This window comes from Gorilla gorilla, chromosome 2, assembly GCF_029281585.2.
Source record: "Gorilla gorilla gorilla isolate KB3781 chromosome 2, NHGRI_mGorGor1-v2.1_pri, whole genome shotgun sequence".
NCBI lineage: Eukaryota > Metazoa > Chordata > Mammalia > Primates > Hominidae > Gorilla > Gorilla gorilla.
Window position 1 is genome coordinate 35579837 of NC_086017.1, and position 27786 is coordinate 35607622.

At 39.9% G+C, this 27786-nt stretch overlaps 2 protein-coding genes across 5 annotated transcripts in view; one reads left to right on the forward strand and one right to left on the reverse strand.

The window, feature by feature from the left end:
* NGLY1 (N-glycanase 1) overlaps positions 1 to 24861 on the reverse strand; it is a 64298-nt gene extending 39437 nt beyond the window's left edge. The window contains exons 1-3 of one of the 4 annotated variants that reach the window (XM_004033756.5): positions 24577 to 24861; positions 19889 to 20003; positions 5320 to 5565 (exon numbers count right to left, since the gene is read on the reverse strand). In XM_004033756.5, the coding sequence (XP_004033804.3) occupies positions 5320 to 5565; positions 19889 to 20003; positions 24577 to 24710 (495 nt within the window). In that variant the 5' untranslated portion in view covers positions 24711 to 24861. Of the gene's footprint in view, positions 1 to 5319; positions 5566 to 19888; positions 20004 to 24054; positions 24512 to 24576 lie in introns of those variants that run through there. The other 3 variants (XM_055383162.2, XM_063703662.1, XM_004033757.5) reach the window with 3 other exon arrangements.
* Positions 24709 to 26107, forward strand: LOC129532346 (spidroin-1-like). The gene is made up of 4 exons (XM_063703456.1): positions 24709 to 24751; positions 24830 to 25092; positions 25384 to 25478; positions 25988 to 26107. Exons 1-4 carry the CDS (start codon positions 24709 to 24711, stop codon positions 26025 to 26027), a joined length of 441 nt encoding a protein of 146 aa, XP_063559526.1. The 3' UTR covers positions 26028 to 26107.
* Positions 26108 to 27786: the final 1679 nt, after the last annotated feature.

Consider the following 27786-nt stretch of genomic DNA (forward strand, 5'->3'; position numbering starts at 1 on the left):
TGTGCTGAAAAATATTTTACTGATAGGGCGTATAATTAAAGTATGGAGACCCACTAGAAATGTATATAAGAAATAAAGATGCAACAATGAGTACTGGGAAGAGGAGGTGAGAAAGACAGGGCATGGAGGACCAGGGATATTTGTATGTTGCCTTGTTTCTAAGATAGGAGAGCTTAAAGGTAAAGCTCTTAAACATTAACCTGCTTGTTAAAAATGTAGATTCCAAACTTCACCCCTCTTCCATTTTGATTCAGCCAGCCTGGAATTATGTTCAGAAATTTGCGTGTGATGCCAGTGGAACAACCTTAAATGAAAACCGGCCTAAAACAAGGTTTAAATGCCACTAGGAAGATTCCCCAAGAAAAGAACAGGTCCAAGATGGGGTACTGTCCATGTGAGATTCCATGGTGAACAGAGGAGAAGGGATACAGGGAGAGAGGAGCAACTGGCCTTTATTAAGAGCAGACACATCACCTCCATTACAGAAGAGATGGGTGCAACAGCTGACAAAAGAAATGTAGAGTTGGTGATGACAAGTCCGGGGAATTCGCCATGGAAACAAATATGCTCCTTTACTAGGATTAGTATAGAAACAGAAAAAAAAAAAAAAAAAAAGAAATGTCTCCATTTTTATTTGAAAAAATTCATATTAAAATGAAGCACTTATAGTGTCTCATTTTATTTTTCTTAAATGCAGACTTTCATTTACCAAGAAGGTAAGAATTCATCCAGAGTATTTTTATTTTCAATTTAATTCTTTTCAATCTGGAAATTACCTCATTCATTGTAGTTTTAATGGCACTCAAAATATTTTAAACAATAAAGTTTATATTCTTGCCTTATTTCTTTACATATTCATTGGCACAACTCTGAAAAAACTAAGTCATAAAAATAGAAGGTTGCTGATTACATGGTGATTACAGCAGCTGGGTAACCATGTACTAATGCTACATAAGGCAGCAGTTAATTGAGAGACTAAAGTTACTTAGAGTACAAATGGAAGTTTAAAATGTGAAATCTGTTGGTTTTAGATCAAAGAGATTTTTCCTTCACTAATCATACTTCCAATTATTTTGATTTCTGATATGAGATATATTTAAGACTTCATAAGAAAAAAGTACAATGTGTATAATTTTGTCAAATCGTGGGAATTAATCAATGGAAGTTAGATTAGCAAATTCACTTCTTTAGTTAAAACACACACACACACACACACACACACACACACACACAACAAATCAAGGCTTGAGCCTACTTGCCCTCTCTTTAATTTTATGCAACCCTTTATTCTGAGGCTTTAAAAGTTAGAACCTGTTTTTAGACATAAAAGTTTTGTTATTTTAAATATGTTTTAATCAACTTGTGACTTCAATAAACTTATTTAAAGAAAAACTTTTCTATTTATAAAGGTAATACATGTTGCTTCAAAAAATATTTCAGAAAATACTCAATAGTATAAATAATATGAAAGCACCCATAATTTCATCACTCAGAGTACATTATGGTTAAGATGTTTGTGTATGGCCTTCCAAACCTTTAAAAAAATGAACATATATATATGTGTGTGTGTGTGTATGTTTCTAATAAGAAAAATCAAAATATTACACATATACAGACAACATTTGTTGTTCAATTTTGGAATTCTCAGTTTACCTTTTTTCCATATAATAATGTTATTCATGTCAAAACAGATCACATCTTCATTGTTAACAGACGCTAAGTATGCTGATATAAGGACACAACGTAATCCCCTATCAAAGGGCATGCAGGTATTAGTTAACTTTTAAGAGTGGTAGGTTCATGAAAAAGAAAGTGGATGTTTAAATCTTATGTTCAAATAGGTTTCTTCTCTTACAAAGCTAGCACACAGGCCGGGCACGGTGGCTCACGCCTGTAACCCAGAACTTTGGGAGGCCAAGGTGGGCGGATCACCTGAGGTTGGGAGTTCGAGACCAGCCTGACCAACATGGAGAAACCCCATCTCTACTAAAAATACAAAAACTAGCCAGACCTGGTGGCACATGCCTGTAATCCCAGCTACTACGGAGGCTGAGGCAGGAGAATCACTTGAACCCAGGAGGCAGAAGTTGCGGTGAGCCGAGATCACACCATTGCACTCCAGCCTGGGCAACAAGAGTGAAACTCTGTCTCAAAAAAAAAAAAAAAGAAAAAAGTTCGCACACGGATCTAAACTAAGACTAAGAGGTTGCCTTATTGTTGGTTTATGAGATAAAATTAGTTTTAAAATTAACTAGTTCATTTTATTATTTATCATTATCTGATAATATACGACTTTTATAATCTCAATGAAATAATCACAAATTATGATAATTCGTTTAAATAAACACATACCCATATATAAATTGGCAGTAATTTCTAGAGTGATAAAGAGTTGATGAAAAGTTCCTAACAATTTCATATACATACTCAAAGTAGTCATGTGCTAAATAAAAGCATACATTTAGATTAGCTGAGTAAAAAGTACTGAATGTATATTTTAAGCATATTATACTTCAGAATCACATTTTCAACCGAGATAAAGTTGTGAAGCTGGAAACATAATGCTTCTAACATTCTGAGGTACCATGTCATTGAAAAACTGTCCTTGCTGTTTTGAATCTGCTTTTGGAAGGCAATGGGTATAAAAATAAAGGATTATCAGAAAGTTACTTCCATTAGCAACACTAAACACTTAGCATGTACAACCAGCAAGTTTGAAAATCAATTAAGTCATCAGGCAAATGCAAATTAAAACCAAAATGAAATACTACTTAACAACCACTAAAATGGGTATACTAAAAAAGACAGTAACAATGGTTGGTGAGGATACTAAGAAACGGGAAGCCTCACATATTTCTGATGATAAAGTAAAATGGTACAATTTTGAAAAACAGCTTGGTAATTTCTTAAAAACATAAATATAAACTTACCATACAACCCAGTGGTTCCACTCCTAGGAATCTACTCAAGAGAAATAAAAACATATGTCTACACAAAAATTTGTATGTGAATGTTCACAGCAGCATTATTCATAATAGGCAAACATGGGAAACAACCCAAATGTCCATCAACTAATGAATGGAAACAATATGTGGCATATCCTTAAAATGGAATATTATTCAACAATAAAAAGGAACAAAATACTGATATATCCTGCAATACGAAGAACTTCAAAAATGTTACACAAAGAGCCAGAAACAAAAGATTACATACTATAATTCTATTAACATAAAATGTCCAGAAAAAGTAGCAAGATTAACTTTCTAACAATCACCACCACTATCATCATTTATTGAGTATCAATATATTCCAGTATTTTGTATCTTAAAAGCTTACTGGCAAACGTCAACATCAGTGACTATCATCTTGACTTATACATCGACATTTTACTTGATATAGTTTTAACCAAAAAAAAAAAAAGTTATAAGTTCACTAGGACTTATCTAGTTTATACACAGGTTAAATGCTTTAAAAAATATCTCTCTGGCTCCCTGACTTTGGTACATTTTAATTCTCAGTATCTCCACTCAAAATGGGCAAGGTAGAAGAAAACTGTCAAATTCTGTAGTACAGCAACTAATGATGAAAGCATAATTAACAAAATACTTTAAAGAAATACATATATTCCAGTGATCCACGAATAACCAAGAGTTATCTATGAAAAATAAGATTCATTCTAATTTCTCTCAACTTCAACACAGAAGATATTTTGTCTGAAGGACTAGAGTAGTAAGAATTGATATACACTAGCCTACTAATAGCATACACCTTTGAGAAAATTTATTTTCTTCTACACTAGAATGTGTTTTGCCAACAGAATGACATTCTGTTTTTAGTGTAGTGTTTAGAGACTTTCTGGTGACTGACAGGATTTTAAAGACCTGGAACTATATCTGAATTGTAAGATTAAGAACTAAAAAAAAGGGCTGGGTGTGGTGGTTCACATCTGTAATCCAGCACTTTGGGATGCCAAGGCAGGTGGATCACTTGAGGTCAGGAGTTTTGAGACCAGCCTGGCACACATGGAGAAACCCCGTCTCTACTAAAAACACAAAAAATTAGCCACGTGTGGTGGCAGGTGCCTATAATCCCAGCTACTCGGGAGGCGCAGGCTATAGAATCTCTTGAACCCAGGAGGTGGGGGTTGCAGTGAGCCAAGATCGTGCCATTGCATTCTAGCCTGGGCAACAAGAGTGAAACTCCGTCTCAAAAAGAAGAAAAAACAAAAATTAGCCAGGAGTGATGGTGCATGCCTTTATTTCCAGAAACTCAGGAGGCTGAGGCATGAGAATCACTTGAACCTGGGAGGCAGAGGTTGCAGTGAGCCAAGATTTTGCCACTGCACTATAGCCTAGACAGAATGAGACTCTGTCTCAAAAAAAGAAAAAAACAAAACAAAAGAAAAGAAGTTTAAACAAGATTAAGAAAATGTGAATGGCTTTCCTGAGCCAGGACACTAACAAAATACTACTTAGCCCAGGAAAGAGATATTTTGTAAAATAAAATGTTTGCAAGCTTTTTTGCAGATTGGTTAACTATGTGCATTTTAAACTATAATACTGCAATTAAACAGATAAAGTAGGAAATCTTAAAAGATATATTCTAACACTGTAATTGGAAAACTCCTAAGAAAAGGTGTTAAAAACCAAGAAAGATGTTAAGTGAGTTTCTGTAACTGTACCAACCTTAACTGCAAAACTGATGAAGACCTAAGGTATTCAAAATGGAATGCACATGATCTCAGGGAGGGGCATAAAAATCCATTGAGGTGCTTGTTAGACTTACAGAAATATCACAAGAATTTTTCTGACAGTAAAAACTTAGGAGAAGAATACGTAAGGACCTTGGTCAAAAGAGATTTTTGTAAACAGGATAATTTCCTATCAAATGGAATCATTTCAGTTTATCAAGAATGCCTGTAAGTTTGACTTTAGTTCTTCACAAGTATATATGGTGTATATTAATAACAAAATTTCACTAATTTGCTAGCATCCACTATCATTAAATTAATGCATTCTTAATTACCTTAAACCTAAAGAAGCTTTTTTATTGAATTAAGGTATTGATAATGGTTGTGCTGTTGGAAATAACCCCCACAGTGAAAGGCAGCAGGTACAATTTAGATCAGAAGTATTAATGCAGTAGAGGAAATTTGACAATTTTTTAAAGAGCTGAAGAAATTTGGATGTTTTAGAGTTATAAGAACTAAGAATAAAATATGGGGCATAAATTCAGGACTAAATCATAACACATTCCAAAGCTTTTGCTGTTTCAACACTTTGAAAGAAACAGTTAAAGAAGGTTTAATTCTAACATTACCGTTGAAGCAGATGGTGGATCTGATGACTGCCCTTGACGGTTCCTTGTGTGCTGGTTTAACCCACTGGGATTTGAAGATGGTGTTGTAGGAAGCTGGGTACTGGCTGCAGGTTGCTGAGATGACTTTACTTTGTGGCTCTTATTTGAGCCATCCAGTCTGCTACTTCTCTCTATGGCAATCAGGTCACGAATTTTTTGCAGCTGCTCCACTGAAGCTTTTTTAGGAAAGATGAGATGTGTTTCTCCCTGGAATTTATAAAATTAGAAAAAATGTGAACCTTTGCTTTATGCAGTCATTCTTTTGTGCACACACACACAGAAACGTATAATGAAACCAATAGTATAGAATGCATGTTTCTAAAATCATACTGTTTTCTTACCATTATGGTTCTTTTTAAATACAGCCTAAGGTAAATAATGCCTAAACATAAACCAGAAAATTAAAAAAAAAAATTATCTCCTTTTTGGCATTTAATCCTTAGCCTATTTAATGTGGTTCAAAGGACTTTCAGGAAAAAATATTTGATCTTCTAGAAACAATAAGTCAGAAGGCCTCATAAGGGTTGCAAAAATGCATATTCCTATCCTCTCTGCAATAGTATATGATACTACTATTCTCTATGAAATTCCCTATGAAATAATAATGACAGTAGAGATACAGCCACACAAAAGAATCCAGGGTCATATAAAACCAACAAGAAGTTATCTAACAACCTTTGAATCTTGTTAATCTGAGTCTTTAAAGAATAGCTACATGATTAGAAGTCTGTGTATGGGGTCAACTAATTTTTCCAAGATAACGAAAAGTACACCCTGATAGTCAATCCAAAACTATGGATGGTTAACAGTAATAGGAAGGTAATCCGAACAAAACAAAATAAATAAAAATCATGTATTTCAGTAGTGACTCATTTAAAGAATACCTATAAATATGCTAAGAATGCTTTAAAATAAAATGCTACAACAAATTCTATAATGTAAAACAGTAAATTACAAAACAAGAAAAAAGGTGAAATGAAATGACAATGTATTTGATCAAATTTCCAGGTATTGAAAAGAAACAATGTTAAAAACAGTAATTTCTCCAACTGCAAACGAGATAAAAAGTTGCAGCTGGGCATGGTGGCTCACGCCTGTAATCCCAGCACTTTGGGAGGCTCACATGGGCAGATTACCTGAGGTCAGGGGTTCGAGACCAGCCTGGTCAACATGGCAAAACCCTGTCTCTACCAAAAATACAAAAATAAGCCGGGCATGGTGGCGGGTGCCTGTAATCCCAGCTACTTGGGAGGCTGAGGCAGGAGAATTGCTTGAACCTGGGAGGCAGAGGTTGCAGTGAGCCGAGATCGCGCCACTGCACTCCAGCCTAGGTGACAGAGCAGGACTCAGTCTCAAAAAAAAAAAAAAAAAAAAAAAAAAAAAAAAAAAAGTTGCAACAGTCTGTAGTACACAGACCTGCAAATCATGAGCATTTAAATTAAACTCCAAAATTGACAATATTACTGTATTTCCCTGGTGATGACAGACCTACAGGAATCAACTGAACAAGACATTACTCAATGACATGAAAGTCAATTCCATCTGAATCCTTTTTAAAAAGCTGGATTAGACCAGCAAGCTCCATGTATGATTCATAATTGCTATAAAAAAGACAACTACAATGTATTGTCTTTGTGTGTTCTAAGTACTGTGCTAGGCATTTTTTTCTTTGAGGCAGGGTCTCCCTCTGTCACCCAGGCTGGAGTGCAGTGGAGTGTTCAAAGCTATAACCTCAAACTCTTGGGCTCAAGCGATCTTCCATCCTCAGCCTCCCAGTAGCTAGGACTACAGGTGCATGCCACCAAACCTGGATGATTTTTTTTTTTATTTTTTGGAGAGACAGGGGTCTCACTCTTTTGCCCAGGCTAGTCTCAAACTCCTAACCTCAAATGATCCTCCCACCTCAGCCTCCCAAAGCAAAATGCTGGGCGTTTTAAATACATCATCTCAAGTAATACAACTACCCTGAAAAGTAGGTATTAGATTAATACTTTTTTTGTTTTTTGAAGACAGAGTTTTGCTCTTGTTGCCCAGTCTGGAGTGCAGTGGTGTGATCTCGGCTCACTGCAACCTCCACCTCCCAGGTTCAAGCAATTCTCCTGCCTCAGTCTCCGAGTAGCTGGGATTACAGGCATGCGCCACCACGCCTGGCTAATTTTTGTATTTTTTAGTAGAGACAGGATTTCACCACGTTGGTCAGGCTGGTCTCAAACTCCTGACTTCAGGTGATCTGCCTACCACAGCCTCCCAAAGAGCTGGGATTATAGGCGTGAGCCACCATGCCCGGCCAATACTCACATGAAAATACAAAGGCTCAGGGAAGTTAACCTGCTTGAAGCCACAGAACAACTGGCAGAGCAGGGATTCAGACTCCACGACCTTAATCGTTATGCTATAAATGACTCCATCTTCGACTGAACAGAGACTGAAACCCATGAGCTTGCACAAATAGTTGAAGGGAATGAGCAGAGAATATTTGTACAACTGTAATGATTAGACGACCGGCACAAATTGTAACACAACCACTTTTTCAACGTTAGAAAGAATCTTGTCATATCTAGGAGGAGGCCTAGGAAGAGAAACCAGACATCTGGTTTAAAACCAAATATGAAGGCATCTGATCTCATAATGTTACTGGAACAGCACTGAGAAAGGCAAACAACTCCATGGACAGAGAAGGAAAAAGAGCATGACAGGTTATTTAGATGTAGGTCTCAGTCCACAACTCAGACAGGGCCCCAGTAAGACAGATATGCTGCTCATGCCATGCTCCCTTCCCTTCACTCTCTTTACAACCAGTCCTAAAAGAAGATATAATCATGGCCAAAGCGTCTATATCAAAAAATTTAACCAACAGCACTGTTATTTTCATAAATGGACAAAATTATAAGCTTAATGCACTAGATGTAATAATATTTTAAGAAATCAAAAAGAGGCCAGGCGCAGTGGCTCACGCCTGTAATCCCAGCACTTTGGGAGACCGAGGCGGGCAAATCACAAGGTCACGAGTTTGAGACCAGCCTGACCAACATGGTGAAACCCCGTCTCTACTAAAAATACAAAAATTGGCTGGGCACAGTGGCAGGCGCCTATAATCTCAACTACTCAGGAGGCTGAGGCAGGAGAATTGCTTGAACCCAGGAGGCGGAGGTTGCAGTGAGCCGAGATCATGCTACCGCACTCCAGTCTGGGCGACAGAACTAGACTCTGTCTCAAAAAAAAAAAAAAAAAAGAAATCAAAAAGAATTCTAGTATTTAACAAATTTATTTCTCAAGGCATTTTTGTTGAGACAATTCTTATTACAGGATATTTAGCAAACCTGACCCTGACCACTAAACGCTAAAAATATCATCCAGTCAATAAAACAACCAAACTGCCCTAGCAAATTTCCCATACTCATCTTCAACAGGTTGAAGAAAGAGGTGCAGGTGGAGGGGGCAGGTATGGCTCCTGGTGGAAAACTACTCCACTGAGATAAACTGTAGGGTCACAGATCCATTTGGATCCTAATCTTTTTCATTTCAACATCACTCTCAGAAACTGTCATAAAAAAGAATGCAGCCTCAGAGACAAGTGGGCCTAAAAGTATCCAGAATTTTAATATACAGTTGAAAATTTTGGGATAGGTCTTAGGTTCACACTCCATTTACAAAAGCCCACCATGCTGGGAAAGTTAGATATCCATATGCAGAGGAATGAAACCAGATCCCATTTATATCTTACCATATACAAAAATCAAATCAAGATGGATTAGAGGCTGGGCGCGGTGGCTCACGCCTGTAATCCCAGCACTTTGGGGGGCTGAATCAGGTGGATCGCTTGAGGTAGGGAGCTGACCAGCCTGGCCAACATGGCGAAACCCCGTCTCTACTAAAAACACAAAAATTAGCCGGGCGTAGTGGCAGGCACCAGTAATCCCAGCTACTCGGGAGGCTGAGGCAAGAGAATCACTTGAACCCCAGAGGCGGTGGTTGCAGTGAGCCAGGATCGCACCACTACACTCCAGGCTGGGCGACAGAGAAAGACTCCATCTCAAAAAAAAAATAAAAAAGATGGGCCAGGTGTGGTGGCTCATGCCTGTAATCCCAGAACTTTGGGAGGCCGAGGTAGGTGAATCACCTGAGGTCAGGAGTTCAATACCAGCCTGGCCAACATGGTGAAACCCTGTCTCTACTAAAAATACAAAAAAAATTAGCTGGGCATGGTGGCGGACACCTGTAATCCCAGTTACTCGGAAGACTGAGGCAGGAGAATCACTTGAACCCGGCAGAGGCTGCAGTGAGTAGTGACTGTGCCACTGCACTCTAGCCTGGGCAACAAGAGGTGAAACTCCGTCTAAAAAAAAAAAAAAAAAGATAGATTAGAGACTTAAGTGTAAGACCTTAAAGTATAACCTTAAACTATAAGACTACTAGAAGAAGATATTGGGAAAACACTTCAGGAAATTGGTCTGGGCAAAGATTTCATGAGTAAGACTTTTTTTTTTTTTTAGCGGAGTCTCACTCTGTCGCCCAGGCTGGAGCGCAGTGGTGCGATCTTGGCTCACTGCAACCTCCATTCTCCTGCCTCAGCCTCCCAAGTAGCTGGGACTACAGGCGCCTGCCACCACGCCCGGCTAATTTTTTGTATTTTTAGTAGAGATGGGGTTTCACCGTGTTAGACATGGTCTCAATCTCCTGACCTCGTGATCCGCCCACCTTGGCCTCCCAAAGTGCTGGGATTACAGGCGTGAGCCACGGCGCCTGGCCTCATGAGTAAGACTTTAAGAACACAGGCAACTAAAGCAAAAATTGACAAAAGGTATCACATCAAATTAAAAAGCTTATGCACAGCAAAGGAAAGAACAATGTGAAGAGACAAACTAGAAAGTGAAAGAAAATATGTGCAAACTATTCAAATGACAAGGGATTAAGAACCAGACTATAAAAGGAACTGAAACAACTTAATAGCAAAAAACAAATCTCATTTAAAAATGAGCAAAAGAGGCTGGCGCAGTGGCTCACGCCTGTAATCCCAGCACTTTGGGAGACCAAGGTAGGCGGATCACTTGAGGTCAGGAGCTCGAGACCAGTCTGGCCAACATGGTGAAACCCCATCTCTACTAAAAATACAAAAGAATTAGCCGGGCATGGTGGCGTGCACCTGCAGTCCCAACTATTCAGGAGGTTGAGGCAGGAGAATCACTTGAACTTGAGAGGTGAAGGCTGCAGTAAGCCGAGATTGTGCCACTAGACTCCAGCCTGGGCAACGAAGTGGGACTCCATTTCAAAAAATAATAAATAAAAATAAAAATGAGCAAAAGATCTGAATAGACATTTCTCAAAGGAAGACATACAATTGGCTAACGGGTATATGAAAAAATGCTCAACATCACTAATTATCAGAGAAAGGAAAATCAAAACCACAATGAGATATTATCTTACTCCAGTTAAAATAGCTATTATCAAAAAGACAGAAAATAAATGCTGGCAAGGATGCAAAGAATCTTTATACATTCCTAGTGGGAATACAAATTAGTATGTAAACTAAGAAAAAGAGTATGAAGTTTCCTCAAAAAAACTAAAAATAGAACTACCATATGATCCAGTAATCCTACTGCTAGGCACATATCCAAAAAAAGTAATCATTTTTTAATGATCTTTAATTTTTTTAAAAAAATTCTTATGCTTAATTTTTAAGCATTTTTAAATTTCTTTTATTTAATTCTATTTTTTTATTTCAATAGGTTTTTGGGGAAGGGGTTGGTGTCTGGTTACATGGATAAGTTCTTCAGTGGTAATTTCTGAGGTTTTGAAGCACTTATCACTCGACTAAAAGTATATAGTCTTTTATCCCTCGCACCCTTCCCACTTTTCCCCTCTCCAAGTCCCCAAAGTCCACTGTATGATTCTTAGGCCTTTGCATCCACACAGCTTAGCTCCCACTTATAAGTGAGAACATATAATGTTTGGTTTTCCATTCCCGAGTTACCTCACTAAGTGAGTTACCTCGCTTAGAATAATGGTCTCCAATCCCATCCAGGTTGCTGCAAATGCCATTATTTCATTCTTTTTTATAGCTGAGTAGTATTCATAGTATTCCACTTTTTTGTTTGAGACAGAGTTTTGCTCTTGTCACACAAGCTGGAGTGCAATGGCATGATCTCAGCTCACTGCAACCTCCGCCTCCCGGGTTCTAGTGATTCTCCCCTCAGCCTCCCGAGTAGCTGGGACTACAAGTGCCCTCCACCATGCCCAGCAAATTTTTATATTTTTAGTAGAGATGGGGTTTCACCATGTTGGCCAGGGAGGTCTTGAACTCCTGACCTCGGGTGATCCACCCACATCAGCCTCCCAAAGAGCTAGGATTACAGCCATGAGCCACTACTGCCTGGCCTCCACATTTTCTTCATCCACTTGTTGACTGATGGATTGATTCCATATTTTTGCAATTGCAAACTGTGCTACTAAAAACATGCGTGTGCAAGTATCTTCTTCATTTAGTGACTTTTCCTCTGGGTAGATATCCAGTACAGGAATTGCTAGATCAAATGGTAGATCTACTTTTAGTTCTTTAAGGACTCTCCATGCTGTTTTCCATAGGGGTCATACTAGTTTACATTCCCACCAACAGTGTAAAAGGGTTCCCTTTTCACCAACATCTGTTATTTTTTGATTCTTTAATTATGGCCATTCTTGCAGCAGTAAGGTGGTGTCACACTGTGGGTTTGATTTGCATTTCCCTGATAAAGATGTTGAACATTTTTTCATGTTTATTGGCCATTTGTATATCTTCTTTTCAGAACTGCCTATTCATGTCCTTAGCCAACTTTTTGATGGGATTTTTTTTCTTGCTGATTTGTTTGAGTTCCTTCTAGATTCTAGATATCAGTCCTTTGTCGGATACCTAGTTTGTGAAGATTTTCTCCCATTCTGTGGGTTGTCTGTTAACTCTGCTGATTATTTCTTTTGCTGTGCAGAAGCTTTTCAGTATAAGCTCCATCTATTTATCTTTGTTTTTATTGCATTTGTTTTTGGGTTCTTGGTCATGAAGTCTTCGTCTAAGCCAACGTCTAGACTAGTTTTTCTGATGTTATCTTCTAGAATTTTTTATGGTTCCAGGTCTTAGACTTAAGTCTTTCATACAGCTCCAGTTGATTTTTGTATAAGGTAAGAGATGAGGATCCAGTTTCAATCTTCCACATGTGGCTTACCAATTATCCTAGCACCACTGAATAGGTGTCCTTTTCCCACTTTATGTTTTGTTTGCTTTGTTGTAGATCAGCTGGCTGTAAGTATTTGGCTTTAATTTCTGAGTTATTTATTCTATTCTATTGGTTTATGTGCCTATTTTTATGCCGGTACCATGCTTTTTGTTGACTATAGTCTTGTAGTATAGTTTGAGGTCAAGTAATGTGATTTCTCCAGATTTGTTTTTTGGTTAGTCCACTTTTGGCTACGTAGGCTGCTTTTAAAAATTTTAGGACTGTTTTTTTCTAGTTCTATGGAGAATGATGATGGTATTTTGATGGGAATTGCATTGAATTTGGAGATTGCTTTTGGTAGTATGGTCATTTTCACGATATTGATTCTACCCTTCCATGAGTATGGGATGTGTTTCCATTTGTTTGTGTTGTCTATGATTTCCTTCAGCAATGTTTTGTAGTTTTCCTTATAGAGGTCTTTCATGTGGTTGGTTAGGTATATTCCTAAGTATTTTATTTTATTTTATTGCAGCGATTGTAAAAGGAGTTGAGTTCTTGATTCTCAGCTTGGTCGCTGTTGGTGTAGAAATAGTGCTACTGATTTGGGTGCATTAATTTTGTATCCTGAAACTTCACTGAATTCATTTATCAGCTGTAGGAGCTTTTTGGATGAGTCTTTAGGGTTTTCCAGGTATATGATCATATCATCAGCAAACAGCAACAGTTTATTCCTCTTTACCAATTTTGATGTTATTTCTTTCTCTTGTCTGACTGCTCTGGCTAGGACTTCCAGTACTATGTTGAATAGAAGTGGTGAAAGTGGGCATCCTTGTCTTGTTCTGGTTCTCGGGGGAATGCTTTCTACTTTTCCCTGTTCAGTGTACTGTTGGCTGTGAGTTTGTCATACACAGCTTTGATTATCTTAAGGTATGTCCCTTCTATGCCAATTTTGCAGACCTGTCTAGTGCTGTCAGTGAGTATTGAAGTCTCCACTATTATTGTGTTGTTGTCTATCTCATTTCTTAGGTCTAGTAGCAATTGTTTTATAAATTTGGGAGCTCCAGTGTTAGGTGCATACATATTTAGGACTGTAATATTTTCCTGTTGGACTAGCCCTTTTATCATTAAATAATGCCCCCCTTTGTCTTTTTTAACTGTTGCTTTGAAGTCTGTTTTGTCTAAGAATAGTTACTCCTGCTGGCTTTTGGTTTTCATTTGCATGGAATATCTTTTTTCACCCCTTTACCTTAAGTTTACGTTAGTCTTTATGTATTAAGTGAGTCTCTTAGAGACAGAGAATACGTGGTTGGTAAATTCTTATTCATTCTGACATTCTGTGGAGCATTTAGGCCGCTGACATTCAATGTTAGTACTGAGATGTGAGGTACTATTCTAGTGATCATGCTAGTTGTTGTGTGAATACTTTGTTTTTTTTCATTATGTTATTTATTGTTTTATAGGTTCTGTGAGATTTATGCTTTAAGGAGGTTATAATTTGGTGTATTTCGAGGTTTTATTTCAATATTTAGAGCTCCTTTTTAGCAGTTCTTGTAGTGCTAGCTTGGTAGTGGCAAATTCTCTTGGCATTTGTTTGTCTGAAAGACTATCTTTCCTTCATTTATGAAGCTTAGTTTTGCTGGATGCAAAATTCTTAGCTGACAATTATTTTGTTTAAAGAGGCTAAAGATAGGACCCCAATCCCTTCTAGCTTGTAGGGCTTCTACTGAGAAATCTGCTGTTAATCTGATAGGTGTTCCTTTTTAGGTTATCTGATGCTTTTGCCTAAGAGCTTGTAAGATTATTTCCTTTGTCTTGACTTTAGATAACCTGAGGACTATGTGCCTAGGTGATGATCTTTTTGAGATGAATTTCCCAGGTGTTCTTTGAGCTTCTTATATTTGGATATGTAGATCTCTAGGAAGGCCAGAGAAGTTTTCCTCAATTATTCCCTCAAATATGTTTTCCAAACTTTTAGATGTATTTTCTTCCTCTGGAACACTAATTATTCTTGGGTTTGGTCATTTAACATAATCCCAAACTTCCTTGGGGCTTTGATCATTTTTAAAATTCTTTTTTGTCTTTGTTGGATTGGGTTAATACGAAAGCCTCATCTTTGAGCTCTGAAGTTCTCTTCTACTTGTTCAACGCCATTGTTGAAACTTCCCAATGCATTCTGCATTTCCCTAGGTGTGTTCTTCACTTCCAGAAGTTGTAATTGTTTTTTATTTATAATATTTATTTCTCTGGAGATTTTTTTCATCCATATCCTGTATCACTCTTTAAGTTTCTTTAAGTTGGTATTCATCTTTCTCTGGTGTCTCCTTAAGTAACCTAATAATTGACCTTCTGAATTCTTTTTCTGGCAATTCAGAGATTTCTTCTTGGTTTGGATCCATTGCTACTATGCTAGTGTGATTTTTCGGGGATGTTAAAGAACCCTGTTTTGTCATATTACCAGAATTGTTTTTCTGGTTACTCCTCATTCAGGTATAGACTATGTCAGAGGAAGGATCTGGGGCTCAAGGGCTGCTGTTCAGATTCTTTGGCCCCACGGGGTGCTCCCTTGATGTGGTGCTCTTCCCTTCCTCTAGGAATGGGGCTTCCTGAGAGCTGGACTGCAGTGACTGTTATTGCTCTTCTGGGTCTAGCAACCCAGTAGAGCTACTGGGCTCTGAACTGGTATTAGAGAGTGTCTGCAAAGAGTCCTGTGATGTGATCTGTCTTCAAGTCTCAGCCATAGATACCAGTACCTACTCTGATGGAGGTGGCAGGGGAGTGAAGTGGACTCTGTGTGGGACCTTGGTTGCAGTTTTGTTTAGTGTGTTGGTTTTCTCGAATTCCAGGTGTGCTGGTAGTAAAGCTGTCACGCGATTGGACTCAAGACCTCTGGTTAGCCAGGATGTTACAGGTGGTGGAATTAGCTGTTGTTTTCTCTTTTCTTGGGGCAGAGTTGTTCTTTAATGAGTTGCTGTAATGGTTTCAGTTGGTTGGCCCCCAGCCAGAAGGTGATGCTTTCAAGACAGCATCAGCTGCGGTAGTATCAAGAAGATGTAAGCTTGCCCTAGGGTTGCCTGCATAAGTATTTGGGTTTCTCAGGCAGTGGGCAGGGCCATAGAGTTCCCAAGAGATTATGTCTTTTCTCTTCAGTTACCAGGATGGGCTGAGAAAGACCATCAGGTGAAGGCAGGGTTAGGCATGTCTGAGAGCAGACTCTCTTTGGGTTGGGCTTGTTGTGGCCACTGTGGCGGATGGGGGTGTGGTTCTCAGGCCAATGGAGTTATGTTTCCAGGGGGATTACGGCTATCTCTGCTGCATCATACAGGTCACCAGGGAAGTGGGGGAAAGCCAGCAATAACAGGCCAAACCCAGCTCCCACACAGCCAGAAGGGCCAGTCTCACTCCCACCATGCCCCACCAATAGCACCATGTTTATATCCAGGCAGTGTACGCAGGGTTGAGATTTTGCCCCAGGCTACAAGTCTCCCCACTGAGAAAGCAATCAGGGTTTTCAGGCTTCACCCCTCTCCGTCTGCCTTGGCTTCTGTGCTTGTATCTGCAGTATTTGCATTTCCCATCTGCCACCTCCCCTACACACCCCAGTCCAGGAAAATTCGTGTTCAGCTACAAGTTTCATTCTCCCTGTGGTCTTTCCCCAATTCCACTGGCAGCCCTCCCCAAGGACCCCTGTGAGATAAAGTCAGAAATGGCTTCCTTGGTGGCCAGGAATGCCTGCAGGCTCTTCTCGCTGCTTGTTCTACTTTTATATTTCACTCAGCTCTCTAAATTAATTTCAGCTCTAGATAAGGTTAAACCCTTCTCCCGTGATCTGGATTTTCAGGTTCCCCAGTGGACTTTCCCCGTCACACTTCGGGCACTCACAGGTTTTCCTCTGTCTCATGGAATTTGCAGCAGAAGCTGCTTTTTTCAAAGGGTCTGTGAATTCTTTTGGTTTTCCTGGTATGTTCCTCTGGTATTTCTCAGAGCAAAAGTTCACGATGTGAGTTTCCAGGCACTGTTCTGTCAGTCCAATTGGGAGCTCCAAGTTAGTCCCGTCTCCTATCCACTATTTTCCAAAATCAGCATATTGAAGAGGTATCTGCATTCCTATGTTTACTGCAGCACTATTCACAATGGCCAAGATATGGAATTAACCTAATTGTCCATCAATAGATGAATGGATAAAGAATATGTGGTATCTATACACAACGGAATATTATTCCACCATAAAAAAGAACAAAATCCTGTCATTTGCATCATCATGGATGGAAATGGAGGGACATTATGTTAAGTAAAATAAGCCAGAATTCAGAAAGACAAATAACACATGTTCTCACTCATATGTGGGAGCTAAAACAATTGATCCCATAGAAGAAAAGAGTGATTGTAAAAAGATATTACAAAATTAAATAAAAATTTAAAAAAATAAAGAAGAGTGGAATGGCAGTTACCAAAGGCTTGGAGGGATAGAAGGGACTGGGCAATAGAAAGAGATTGGTTAATGGGCACAAAATTATAGTTAAATAGGAGGAATAATTTCTCATGTTCTATATCACAATATGGTGACTATGGTTAAAAACAATTCATTGTATATTTCAAAATAGCTAGAAGACAGAATTTTGAATGTTTCTAACACAAAGAGATGATAAATGTTTGAGATCATGGATGTTCCAATTACTCAGATATGTTCATTACACATTTGTATGCTTGCATCAAAATATCACCTGTACCCCATAATGTACAACTATTATGTATTCATATAATTATTCTTTAAAAAGTCCACCAACTTTCTTTTTGGTGGTAGAGTTCAAGGCCTGAGGTGTGATGTCTAAAGCCGAACAGAAACTTTAAGTATAAATTAGTCATATCAAAACCTGTTAATCTTTTCTGAAACTGCGACTCCATTTGCATCAAATACTTCTGCAAGTCTCAGTGTGGCCTGTTATTTGGCACTGCAGTGACCAACACTGGTTTGCCTGAGACTGAGGGGTTTTCTGGGATGTGGGACTTTCATTGCTAAAACCAGGACAGTACTGAGCAAACTGGAATGGCTGGCTACCCTACTTGGCACTCAAATATTTGCTGAATGAAAGACAAATCTAATTCTATTGAATATGTGACACTTCGACATGAGAAATGGGTAGAGTCTTCCGTTGTCATTTACTCAATTTTCCCAACCAATTTGAATCTTGAAAATTGGCATTTCCTTGAACAAGGAATTTTAAATTCTTTATGTTCGGATACCTTTGTATCATTTATAATCAGATGACACCATAATTTATATCCCCTGCCTAATCTCTCCTTTGGGGTTGTAAACTCATATATCCAACTGCTTACTTGACTTCTCTACTTGAATATTTAACAGCAAATTGGTCACGATTGTCCAAAGACAGGTGTTGGTTTCTCCCCTAAAACCTGCTACTCTCCAAGGCTTCTCTATCTCAATTAATGATACTCCCATCCAATTAGTTGCTTAAACCAAAACATAGGTAAGTCCCTGATTCCTTCCTTTCCCTTATATCTTACATCTAAATCACCAGTAAGTCCTGTTGATTCTGTCACAAAAAGAAATCCTGGATCCATCTACTTCTCTTCATCTCCACCATCAGTACTTAATTCAACAAATCTTTATTGAGTACCTAACATTTGTAATGCACCAGCATTATTCCAGGAGCTAGCAACACAGGGAACAGAAATGACAAAAAGCCCTGCCTTCATGGACTTTATACAAACCACTACCATTTCTTATTTAGACTAATATAATAAGCTTTCTAACCGGTCTCCCTGCTTCATCGCTTGTCCCCATCCCACCACCTCCAGGAATTCTCTTTACAGCAAGCTAGAATAATCTTCAAAAATATTTTTCCCTACTTAAAACTTTCCAGGCTGGGCACGGCGGCTCACGCCTGTAATCCCAATACTTTGGGAGGCCAAGGCGGGCGGATCGCCTGAGGTCAAGAGTTTGAGACCAACCTGACCAACATGGAGAAACCCCATCTCTACTAAAAATACAAAATTAGCCAGGCGTGCTGTCGTACGCCTATAATCCCAGCTACTCAGGAGGCTGAGGCAGGAGAATCGCTTGAACCCAGGAGGCGAAGGTTGTGGTAAGCTGAGATTGCATCATTGCACTCCAGCCTGGGAAACAAGAGTGAAACTCCATCTCAAAAAAAAAAAAAAAAAAAAAAAAAAAAATTCCCAGTGGCTTCTCATCTCACTTAGAATAAAGTCTAAGTCTTTTGCCACAGTCCTCAAGACCCCACGTGTCCTGGTCTCTGCCACCCTATGCAGCTTATTTCTATTTCACGGTTACTTCTGCTGGAAATCCTTTACACACATTAATCCTTCTGCCTGAAACACTCTTACCTGAGAGTTTCAGGTACCTGAGACGTTTCAAGTCACAGCTCAAATGTCATCTCCTCAGAGAGGACTTCCCTGACCACTGCCTGCCGTGCAAAGTACTTTTTATTCTATTACCTGGTCTTATTTTCTTCTTTGCACTCATCTTGTTTTCACATCTACTGGCTGTTTAACCTACTAGAATGTAAGCTCTATGTGAGATGGGATTATATCTACTACTTTGTTCACTACTGTTACTTCAGGGCCTGAAATGGAACCTGGGGAGGGAAGCAGAGAGGCATGAAGAAAAGTGAATCTTACATATCAGCTCAGCATATCTCTTTAACAACTTCTACGATTGCCTATTCTGACGACCACTGACTATTGAGTCTCTGTAACTTGTTCAAGTTCTTTCAATGCTCTACAAAGGAGAACTAGTTAAGGATATAAACATAAAGAAAATTCAGAATCTTAATAACTACTTTCAATGTGTCATAAAATTAAACTACACCAAAAGATTCCAAAAGATAACACCAAAATATTCATTTGAAGTAAAAACAAAAAAAAATACTGAGACTCCTCTCCTGTCACAGAAGAAACCCCTTCTGTGTGGCAGCTCAACTCAGTTTTTCTGTTTACTTCAGACTCTTTTCATTTCCTACTACAGACAGGTAGCTAGACTCTATTAGTATTCATGTGTGCTCACAAATCAGGTTTAGCTAAAAGCCTAAAGTGAACCACATTTGGTCCTTGGGTTGCATGTATGACCCTTATTTTAAAGAATTGAGACTCGTAAGAATTTCTCTGTGGAGCGTTGTTATATTTTACTGAAATTTTAAACTATACTTGTTGTGATTTTTAAATGTCCAGTCAATGAAGAAATAACTACTTCTACTGATTCCCAAAATGATAAATTAAAAAACATTATCTTATTCAAACAATTATTCACCAACATGATAATGGCTGCTTTGTGCATGAAGAGGGGAGAGGAAATCCTTGAACATACTTACCTCTTCAAAGCCCATTTCAAATAAACATTCAACAGCTCCTCTGACAGGCAAGAGTCTAGTAGAAAAGGCTGTGTTTCCAATCCGGATGGATCTATATTTTTCATCATTAGGGTTTCTGACAAAAAACAAAAGTTTGATTATATATAAAAAAACCAGGTCATAGTTCTTCAAAGACTTTACTTTCGACAAACATGACCTAGGTATACCTTTATAGTCACCTGATTTTCTTTCTTCCCTAAACCAATGGTTGTTTTTACTATAAGTAAAAACAGTAAATTACATTCTGTGCTGTTAAGGTACATTTTTTTTTTTTGAGATGGGGGGGTCTCGCTTCAGTTTAAGATACATTCTTTTTTTTTTTTTTTTTTTTTTTTGAGAGAGGGGTCTTGCTCTGTTTCCCAAGCTGGAGTGCAGTGGCGTGACCTCGGCTCACTACAGTCTCCACCTCCCAGGTTCAAGCAATTCTCCCACCTCAGCCTCCCAAGTAGCTAGGATTACAGGGGTGCACCACCACTCCCGGCTAATTTTGCATTTTTTAAGTAGAGACAGGGTTTCACCATGTCGACCAGGCTGGTCTCAAACTCTCGACCTCAGGTGATCCACCCGCCTCAGCCTCCCAAAGTGCTGGGGATTACAGGTGTGAGCCACCGCACCTGGCCCAAGACATATTCTTGACACAGACAGTATGGCAATAAAAGGAAGACATAAATTTCTTTTACCATAATTAAGATTTTGAATAGTACACTTGGGACAAGTAACCAGCACATGAAAAGTTTTGGTTTGAGATTTTTAATTACTTTGATAAATCAAAATTGTTTAAAAAAATTAAAAGAATGTAAGGTTAAGCTAATCATAGGATTATATTCAAAAGACCCTCAGAACATAGTTTAGGATGATAAGTTTCATACCTGACACCAACTGCCTTAAAGTGATAGTGACTTCTTTAAGTACTATGTTAAGGAGGATTCTGAGGCAGTATCTGGGATCCATAGGAAGATGTACTTCCATAAGAAGCCACCTGCCTGGGGTATGATATGGTGAGTAGGCAAATGCTAGCAAATGACTTATCAACTTTGTCCTATCTACACATGTTCTCTAGGTATTCTGACGTAAAAACAAAACCAAAAACCAAATATTTTAATTTTATAAGTTTTAACAAATTTTGCATTTGTTATTCACCAGTCAATTGCCTACTGGCCAAAGTGTCATAAATACTAAATGAATGTTTTTAAACTTTTCCCTAATTTCAAAAATCATATAAGTTTATTACAGAATATTCAGAGACAAATGCTCTATTTTTTTTTGCTATTCAAAATGTCCACAGATTGGTGCTAATCTACAAATTATTTGTTACCCATACACAAGTAGTACAGAAATTTTTTCTTCGCTTACAAGGGCATAAAAATGAAGCAAGAAGTAGAGAAATTGAATGTTCGGTATACAGCAATTTGATATTGCCATGAAATTTTCAGTGTATTTTACAAAAGTTATAGGTCCATAAGGGATTGGAAATTAAAACAAAAACATTGTTCTTTACTATATGTAATTTGAGAATCACAGATGGTTGTGAAATACAAAGAAAACTTTATTCTCAACTCTTTATTCTGTGTATTAGATTAGGGTTTCTCAGTCTCAGCACCATTAACATGTGGGGCCTTTTCTCAGTGGAGTTTCCTTGTGCACTGCAGAACATTCGCATTCCTGGCTTCCATGCTACACTGTCTCACAAGTGAACCTCTCTTTCTTATCACTTAAGAAAACTGAACTATAAGATAATCCTACATTTATCAAAGCTAGTTTTCGATAAATGGGGCATCTTTTCCTGACACTCAATGTATTTCACAGGGTGATAAACATGGCAGTACCACCAGGATGATATATCCTACTGGTTCAAAACTGCTTGAGCTATTTTAATCTACTCTTTTCCTCACAGCTTTCAGATCTCTACATGCTGGGTCTTTCTCTGGGCTAATTTTCTAGTTTCTTCCTGCTTTCACAATTGTTTAAAAATTCTTATAAAATAGACATCAGTTCTCATATAGTTTTTGTTTTGTTTTTTAAAAAACAAAGTCTTGCTCTGTCACTCCGGCTAGAGTGCAATGACGCCATCAAAGCTCATTGCTGCTTAGAACTCCTGGGCTCAGCAATCCTCTGCCTCAGCCTCTGAAGTAGCTAGGACTACAGGTGAGCCACCACGCCCGGCTGTTTTTTTTTTTTTTTATTAAGAGATGGGGTCTCACTGTGTTGCCCCGGCTGCAATCCTTCTTCCTGGGGTGTCCTAAAGCCCTGGTACTACAGGTGGGAGCCACTTTGACTGGCCTTTGTTATTTTGATATATGTTGTTACCATTTAACTATTGATATACAATATAGATTTGCCTCTTTAGTTTCTAGTGAGCATTTTTTTTTTCTTTTTTGAGAAAGGTCTCACTTCGCCATCAAAGCTAGAATGCAATGGCATGATTATGGGCTCAAGCCATCCTCCCACCTCTGCCCTCCAAGTAGCTGGGACTACAGGTGTCTGCCACCACGCTTGGCTAATTTTTTAATTTTTTTGTAGAGATGGGGTTTAGCCATGTTGCCCAGGCTGGTCTCAAACTCCTAAGCTCAAGCAATCTGCCCACCTTGGCCTCCCACAGTGCTGGGGTTATAGGTGTGAGCCACCGTGTCCAGTGAGCAATTTTATTTTTATATCATCTCTGGACCTCACATTAATCTATTTTTCTCAGTAAAAGTATACTGCAAACAGGCTCCAGCAATGACAGTCACATCCAGTTCCTCAAATTCTTTTTCTTATTAAGTATATTGAGTAAACTGACCGTGGTTTTGTGTATAGACTGATACAAAAGGCCTGACCCTAAAGCCCTCAAAGACTTAGAGGGCTGTAGGGACATTAGACTTCAAACCCATCATATCCTCTTTCCTATCCTTGGAAAAGCAACGCACAAAGACTTTCTTAAACTCTTAATTTCTCAGCATTATTCCAGTGTGTCCACTATCCTTTGCGCTCATTGTCACACCCCTCATCTTTCAGAATCTTGAAGCTGTGAGGCGGAGGTTGCAGTGAGTCAAGATCGCGCCACTGCACTCCAGCCTCATCAACAAGACCAAACTCCGTCTCAAAAACGAAAATCAGAAACAAGCCATTAGTAAACATTCATAATGAAGATTATGATGCTAAATGTCATTATTTGCATGCAAAGGTTTCCCCCTCATACTAAACCTCAGCATTTTTGGTTTCAGTAGATTTAAAGCAGAAGTGAGTCTTCATTACAAGGCCACCTCTCTTTTCTGACTAGTAGGGTTTTAAATAGCCTGGTGGCTTTCCAGGTGGTAAGTCTCAGCTAATGGGCTCTGGAGAACCCAGCCTATCAGTTCATTTATGGAGTCCCTTGGCATCCTTGTACTGTGAAGAGCTGTAAGGCCTCAAAGAGTAAAAAAGGTGAGTTGAGAAGGTGTCACAGAGCACGAAGATGGTCCCCACACAGGTCACAATTATGTAGCTGTGAACAGGCCACATGTTGCATCCTTCATAGCATCTGCCACAAAATAAGGGCTCAATATATTTTCCCTTCAATTTACTTTAAAAATCATTACCATTGCCTAAATGAAATATTACTGACATGGATTTTAAAAACTGCACATGTAACTAATGTCTAAAATTGGGTCACATGAAACCTATAACCTTGAAACTGAGAATTTCCTTTTAGACTTCATGACAATATACCAAACACTTAATGCACCAGGGGCTGACGGGAACAGAGAACCTAATTAATCACGGTGACCTGATAAATGAGGTAACACCACTAAAGCAAGTGGCGCTCCTTTAACCTCAGTTCCATTTCCCTACCCCCCCCCCACACACCATGTCCCTTCAGATCATTTGATCTGAAGAGTTGAGGTGGGTACTTACCCAAAATGAATAATCAAACTTGCCTCCCAATTCCCAAAATCTACAAGGTCCCTTAGACCTCTAGAAGTGCAATTTTGCTGACAGGAGAATGAAGGAAATTACTCTCATCCAAGGCGATTACCTCCACGAATTCTTAAAGGGTTATGTTACATAGTAGAATCCAGGTATTAATATAAAAACTGTAACTTCAAAATACTATAATGTTTCAATCAACAAAAGTGGGCAGAAAAAAAATTAAAAATTTTAAAACCCACCACTTCAGAAGCATTATGCTTTAGTACTCGGATAGTCTCAACATGGGAAGAAAACATCACTTTGTCAGTGAGTAACTTCTGATAAGTATGTGGAAATGTAAGCCACTCCGCTCGAAAAATGCACGCAGGGGGAATGACACGCGCGGTGCCGTTACCGTTGTGTCCTGATATCTGAGGCCGTTAAACGACGAGAAGAGCGGCAGTGCCTGAAGCACGCCTTCCTACCTCTCCTCCGCCCGGCCCCGCTTCCGGGACTCCAGTTCACCCGCAGCACCCTGACTGCAGGTGCCAAGTCACAACTGCAAAGAAACTTCCTTTTCTCGAGCGGGGGTGGGACTTGGCTGGGTCCCGAGGCCCCTGGCCGGCGGGCTCGGACGTTAGGAGCAGAACCAGCTCCAGGTCCCGGTCTGTCCGGGCGTCGCTGCCCTCTGAAGCTCAGGCCGGACGCCCCAGTCCCTGGCCGAACAAGGCGCCGCGGCCCACCCACCCCGGTACCCGCCGTCCGACCCCGTTGCCCTGCACCTGAGGATGTTGTCAGCATAGGTGAGTAGCAGCTTGGAGGCCTCCAAAAAGGTCTCCGGGGTGTTCTGGCAGAGCTCAGCCACGGCCGGGGACGCCGAGCCTGAGGAGCTGCCCAATGCCGCCGCCGCCGCCATGCTCGAGCGCCAGCGGCCGCCGCCGCCGCCCCTCGCGCTCCGCGTCCCACACTGAGCAGGCGCCTCAGCGCGAAGCAGCTACCGCAGCCACCGGCAGGGGCGGGGTCCTCGGCCGGCAGGGGCGGGGTCCTCGGCCGGCAGGGGCGGGGTCCTCGGCCGGCAGGGGCGGGGTCCTCGGCCGGCAGGGGCGGGGTCCTCGGCCGGCAGGGGCGGGGTCGGGGGCCTGGGGCGGGGTCGGGGACCGGGGCCAGGAGCGGGGGAGCTCGGCTGGGAGCTACGGCTGCCCATTCGCGAGGGGCAAGGGGCTGTTCGGAAGAAGGTGGGGGGCCTCGGCCGGCAGGGGCGAGGTGCTTCGACCCAGAGTTGGGGCCTGGTCGTACAGGTTGGGAAGGGGTTCCGCAGGGAGAGGCGGGGCCTGGGCGCCGGGGCTGAGGGGTGTGGGCCTGGAGGAGGGGGATGTCGAGTCCTTTAGGACGGAGGAGCTCGGCTGGAGGGGAGGCCGGCTTTGGTCTAGAGGTATCGGGCGAATGGTGCTGGCACGTGCCTCTCAGAAACCCGGATCCCTCTGCGCCCCGGGGCCAGCCTAATTGATCCAGCTATTAAGGTGGAGAAACCGCATGTACCTCCCTCCTTTCCCCACAAATAAAACCACCTTAGAGCCTTCTCTTCGCAGATTGTTAGGACGTTCTACATAGATGTGGATGAAAGACTACAGAAGGAAGGAGCAACAAACGTCAAAAACAAAACCATGGCTATAAACTCTGCTGGGTTTGTTATATGGATTCTTTTCAGAATTTGGCTAATGACTGAAAATCTAAGTTCCAGCTCAACTAGTATATGATTCCTCTGTAAGGAAGTGTATTTTTAAACCATAGGTTGCGACATAATAATGGGTTGTGGATTCGGTTTACCGCGTGGTGACCAGCGTAAAACACATGCATAATAATTACGCAATATTATAGAATGTCGGGGGCGGGAAGGGAAGAGAATAAAAATTTGCATCCCACACAGTAAGGGTAAGTAATATTTTGTGACTTTTTAGGTAGATCATGTGATCAAGGTCTTTTATTCCTCTTAGAAGATGCATCCCTTACTACTTTAATCCAGTCTCTTCCCCACCATGTCCTTGAAAATGTACTTTACCAGTGGCTTCCTTCTTTGCAGAAATTCCTTTTCAACCTCACCAAGTATTTTTCTTGACTTTATTTCTTAAGATAAGTGATTTGCCTGAATAACCTCTTTTAAATTTCTTGATGTTTCATCTGTTTGCTTTTAAGATTTGAAATTTTCTTCCAGAATCTCCGAACAAGACCCTAAGCTATGACATCCACTTCAATGACTATTCGTCTCCCAAATATACGTACGCTTTTAATAAATATGTCGATCTTTGGACCAGCTTCCAAGTATGGTGTGTTCAACAGATAGTAGTATGTTGCTAGCTTCTGTAACTAAAATTTTCAGGGGCTTAACGCAAGAGTAATTTCTTTCTGGCTCATATAACACTTTAATAATACAGGTGTCATAATGTCAGTGGACCCAGTCTCCTTCCATCCCTTAGAACAGGGGTCAAGAAACATTTTCTGTAAAGTGCCACATAGTGTTTTAGGCTTTGTGAGCCATAAGGTCTGTCTCAACTATTTAACTCTGCCTCTGCAGTTGTTGCTCCACAGACAATACTTGAAAATAAATGGGCATGGTTATGTTCTAGTGAAATTTTATTTACAAATCCAGGCAGCCTGCTTGGACAAAAAAAAAAAAAAAAAGTCACACCTACTTTTAACCACATGAGCCCAGAAATGACACACAGCATTTTCTCCACCATATCATTACTAAGAATGAGGCTTCATCAAGATAAAAGGGGGTATTTCAGTAAGGCCAGATTTACAAAAAATAAAAAAAAATTTTAAAAACACATAAAAAGATAAAAGGGGAGAGTCTGGGAAACGTAGTCTCCTCCAACTACACAATGGATTGGGGGCTTGGGTCTGGGGATACAGCTATCACAAACTTTATTCCTCTTAATTTGGGTTTCTTTTTCCATTGATACATTTATTTATCCTTTACCAATTATATGAGAATAGTATATATTATACAGTATTTGTGACTTTTAAAAATGCAACAGAACTCTTTTTTTTTTTTTTTCAAATAAAATTTTAGGGGCTGGACATGGTGGCTCATGCCTGTAATCCCAATACTTTGGGAGGCTGAGGTAGGTGGATCGCTTGAGCCCATGAGTTCAAGACCAGCCTGGGCAACATGGCAAGACCCCATCTCTACAAAAAAAACAAAAACAAAAACAAAAACATAGGAAGATTGTCTATATACAAAACACCAAAGTGGAAATGCTCTGGTATTGAAGCAGAGGTGTCAAGTGAAGGGCAGAAAGCTGTCAGCTAAGGCTTTCCCCTGACAGATAGAATGGTCATAGGGTACTTTTGTGAGGGAACAAAATGACTTTTGTTTTTCTCTTCATGATAGTTTGTTTCCTCAACTAAAACGCTATCTCACTGTAAGTTATCATTAGTTTTGTCTTCCCTATTTGATTAAAAGTCTCTTGTGCCATCTGTCTCAGACTGCTTTGCACACAGCAGGTACTGAATAAAGAGTTGTTGGTTAATCACTTAATGTAGTCACACAATAGTGAATCACTATACAAATTCCTGAAAGACTTCAACTCCTCTCCTTGCTAATGGTTTTTATGGAGGTTAACTTTTTAATATCACCAAACCAATCGTGGGAAAAATTTACAGAGTTCTTTCTTTTTTCTGTTTTATTAAAGAATAGTGTTAGCCAGGCATGTTAGTGCACACCTGGAGTCCCAGCTACTTGGGAGGCTGAGAGGCAGGAGAATCGCTTGAACCCAGGAGGCAGAGGTTGCAGTGAGCTGAGGTCGCCCTACTGCACTCCAGCCTGGGTGACAGAGCGGGACTCTACCTCAAAAAAAAAAAAAAAAAAGAATAGCGCCATGATATGTCAACTCTAAAAATGATGTTTTTAATAAAGGTGAAATCCTGGGGAAAAAAAGTCTTTATTTTGGAACAAAAATAAATAAATAAATAAAAGAACAAGAATTTCA

Excerpts from the sequence above, each read along its gene's own strand:
- LOC129532346 (XM_063703456.1), top strand. The coding sequence starts at position 24,709 with ATGCTCGAGCGCCAGCGGCCGCCGCCGCCGCCCCTCGCGCTCC. Across the intron at positions 25,093-25,383 it reads GTTGGGGCCTGGTCGTACAG|ATTGTTAGGACGTTCTACAT; the intron begins GTTGGGAAGGGG and ends TTCTCTTCGCAG. Across the intron at positions 25,479-25,987 it reads ATGGCTATAAACTCTGCTGG|ATTTGAAATTTTCTTCCAGA; the intron begins GTTTGTTATATG and ends TTTGCTTTTAAG.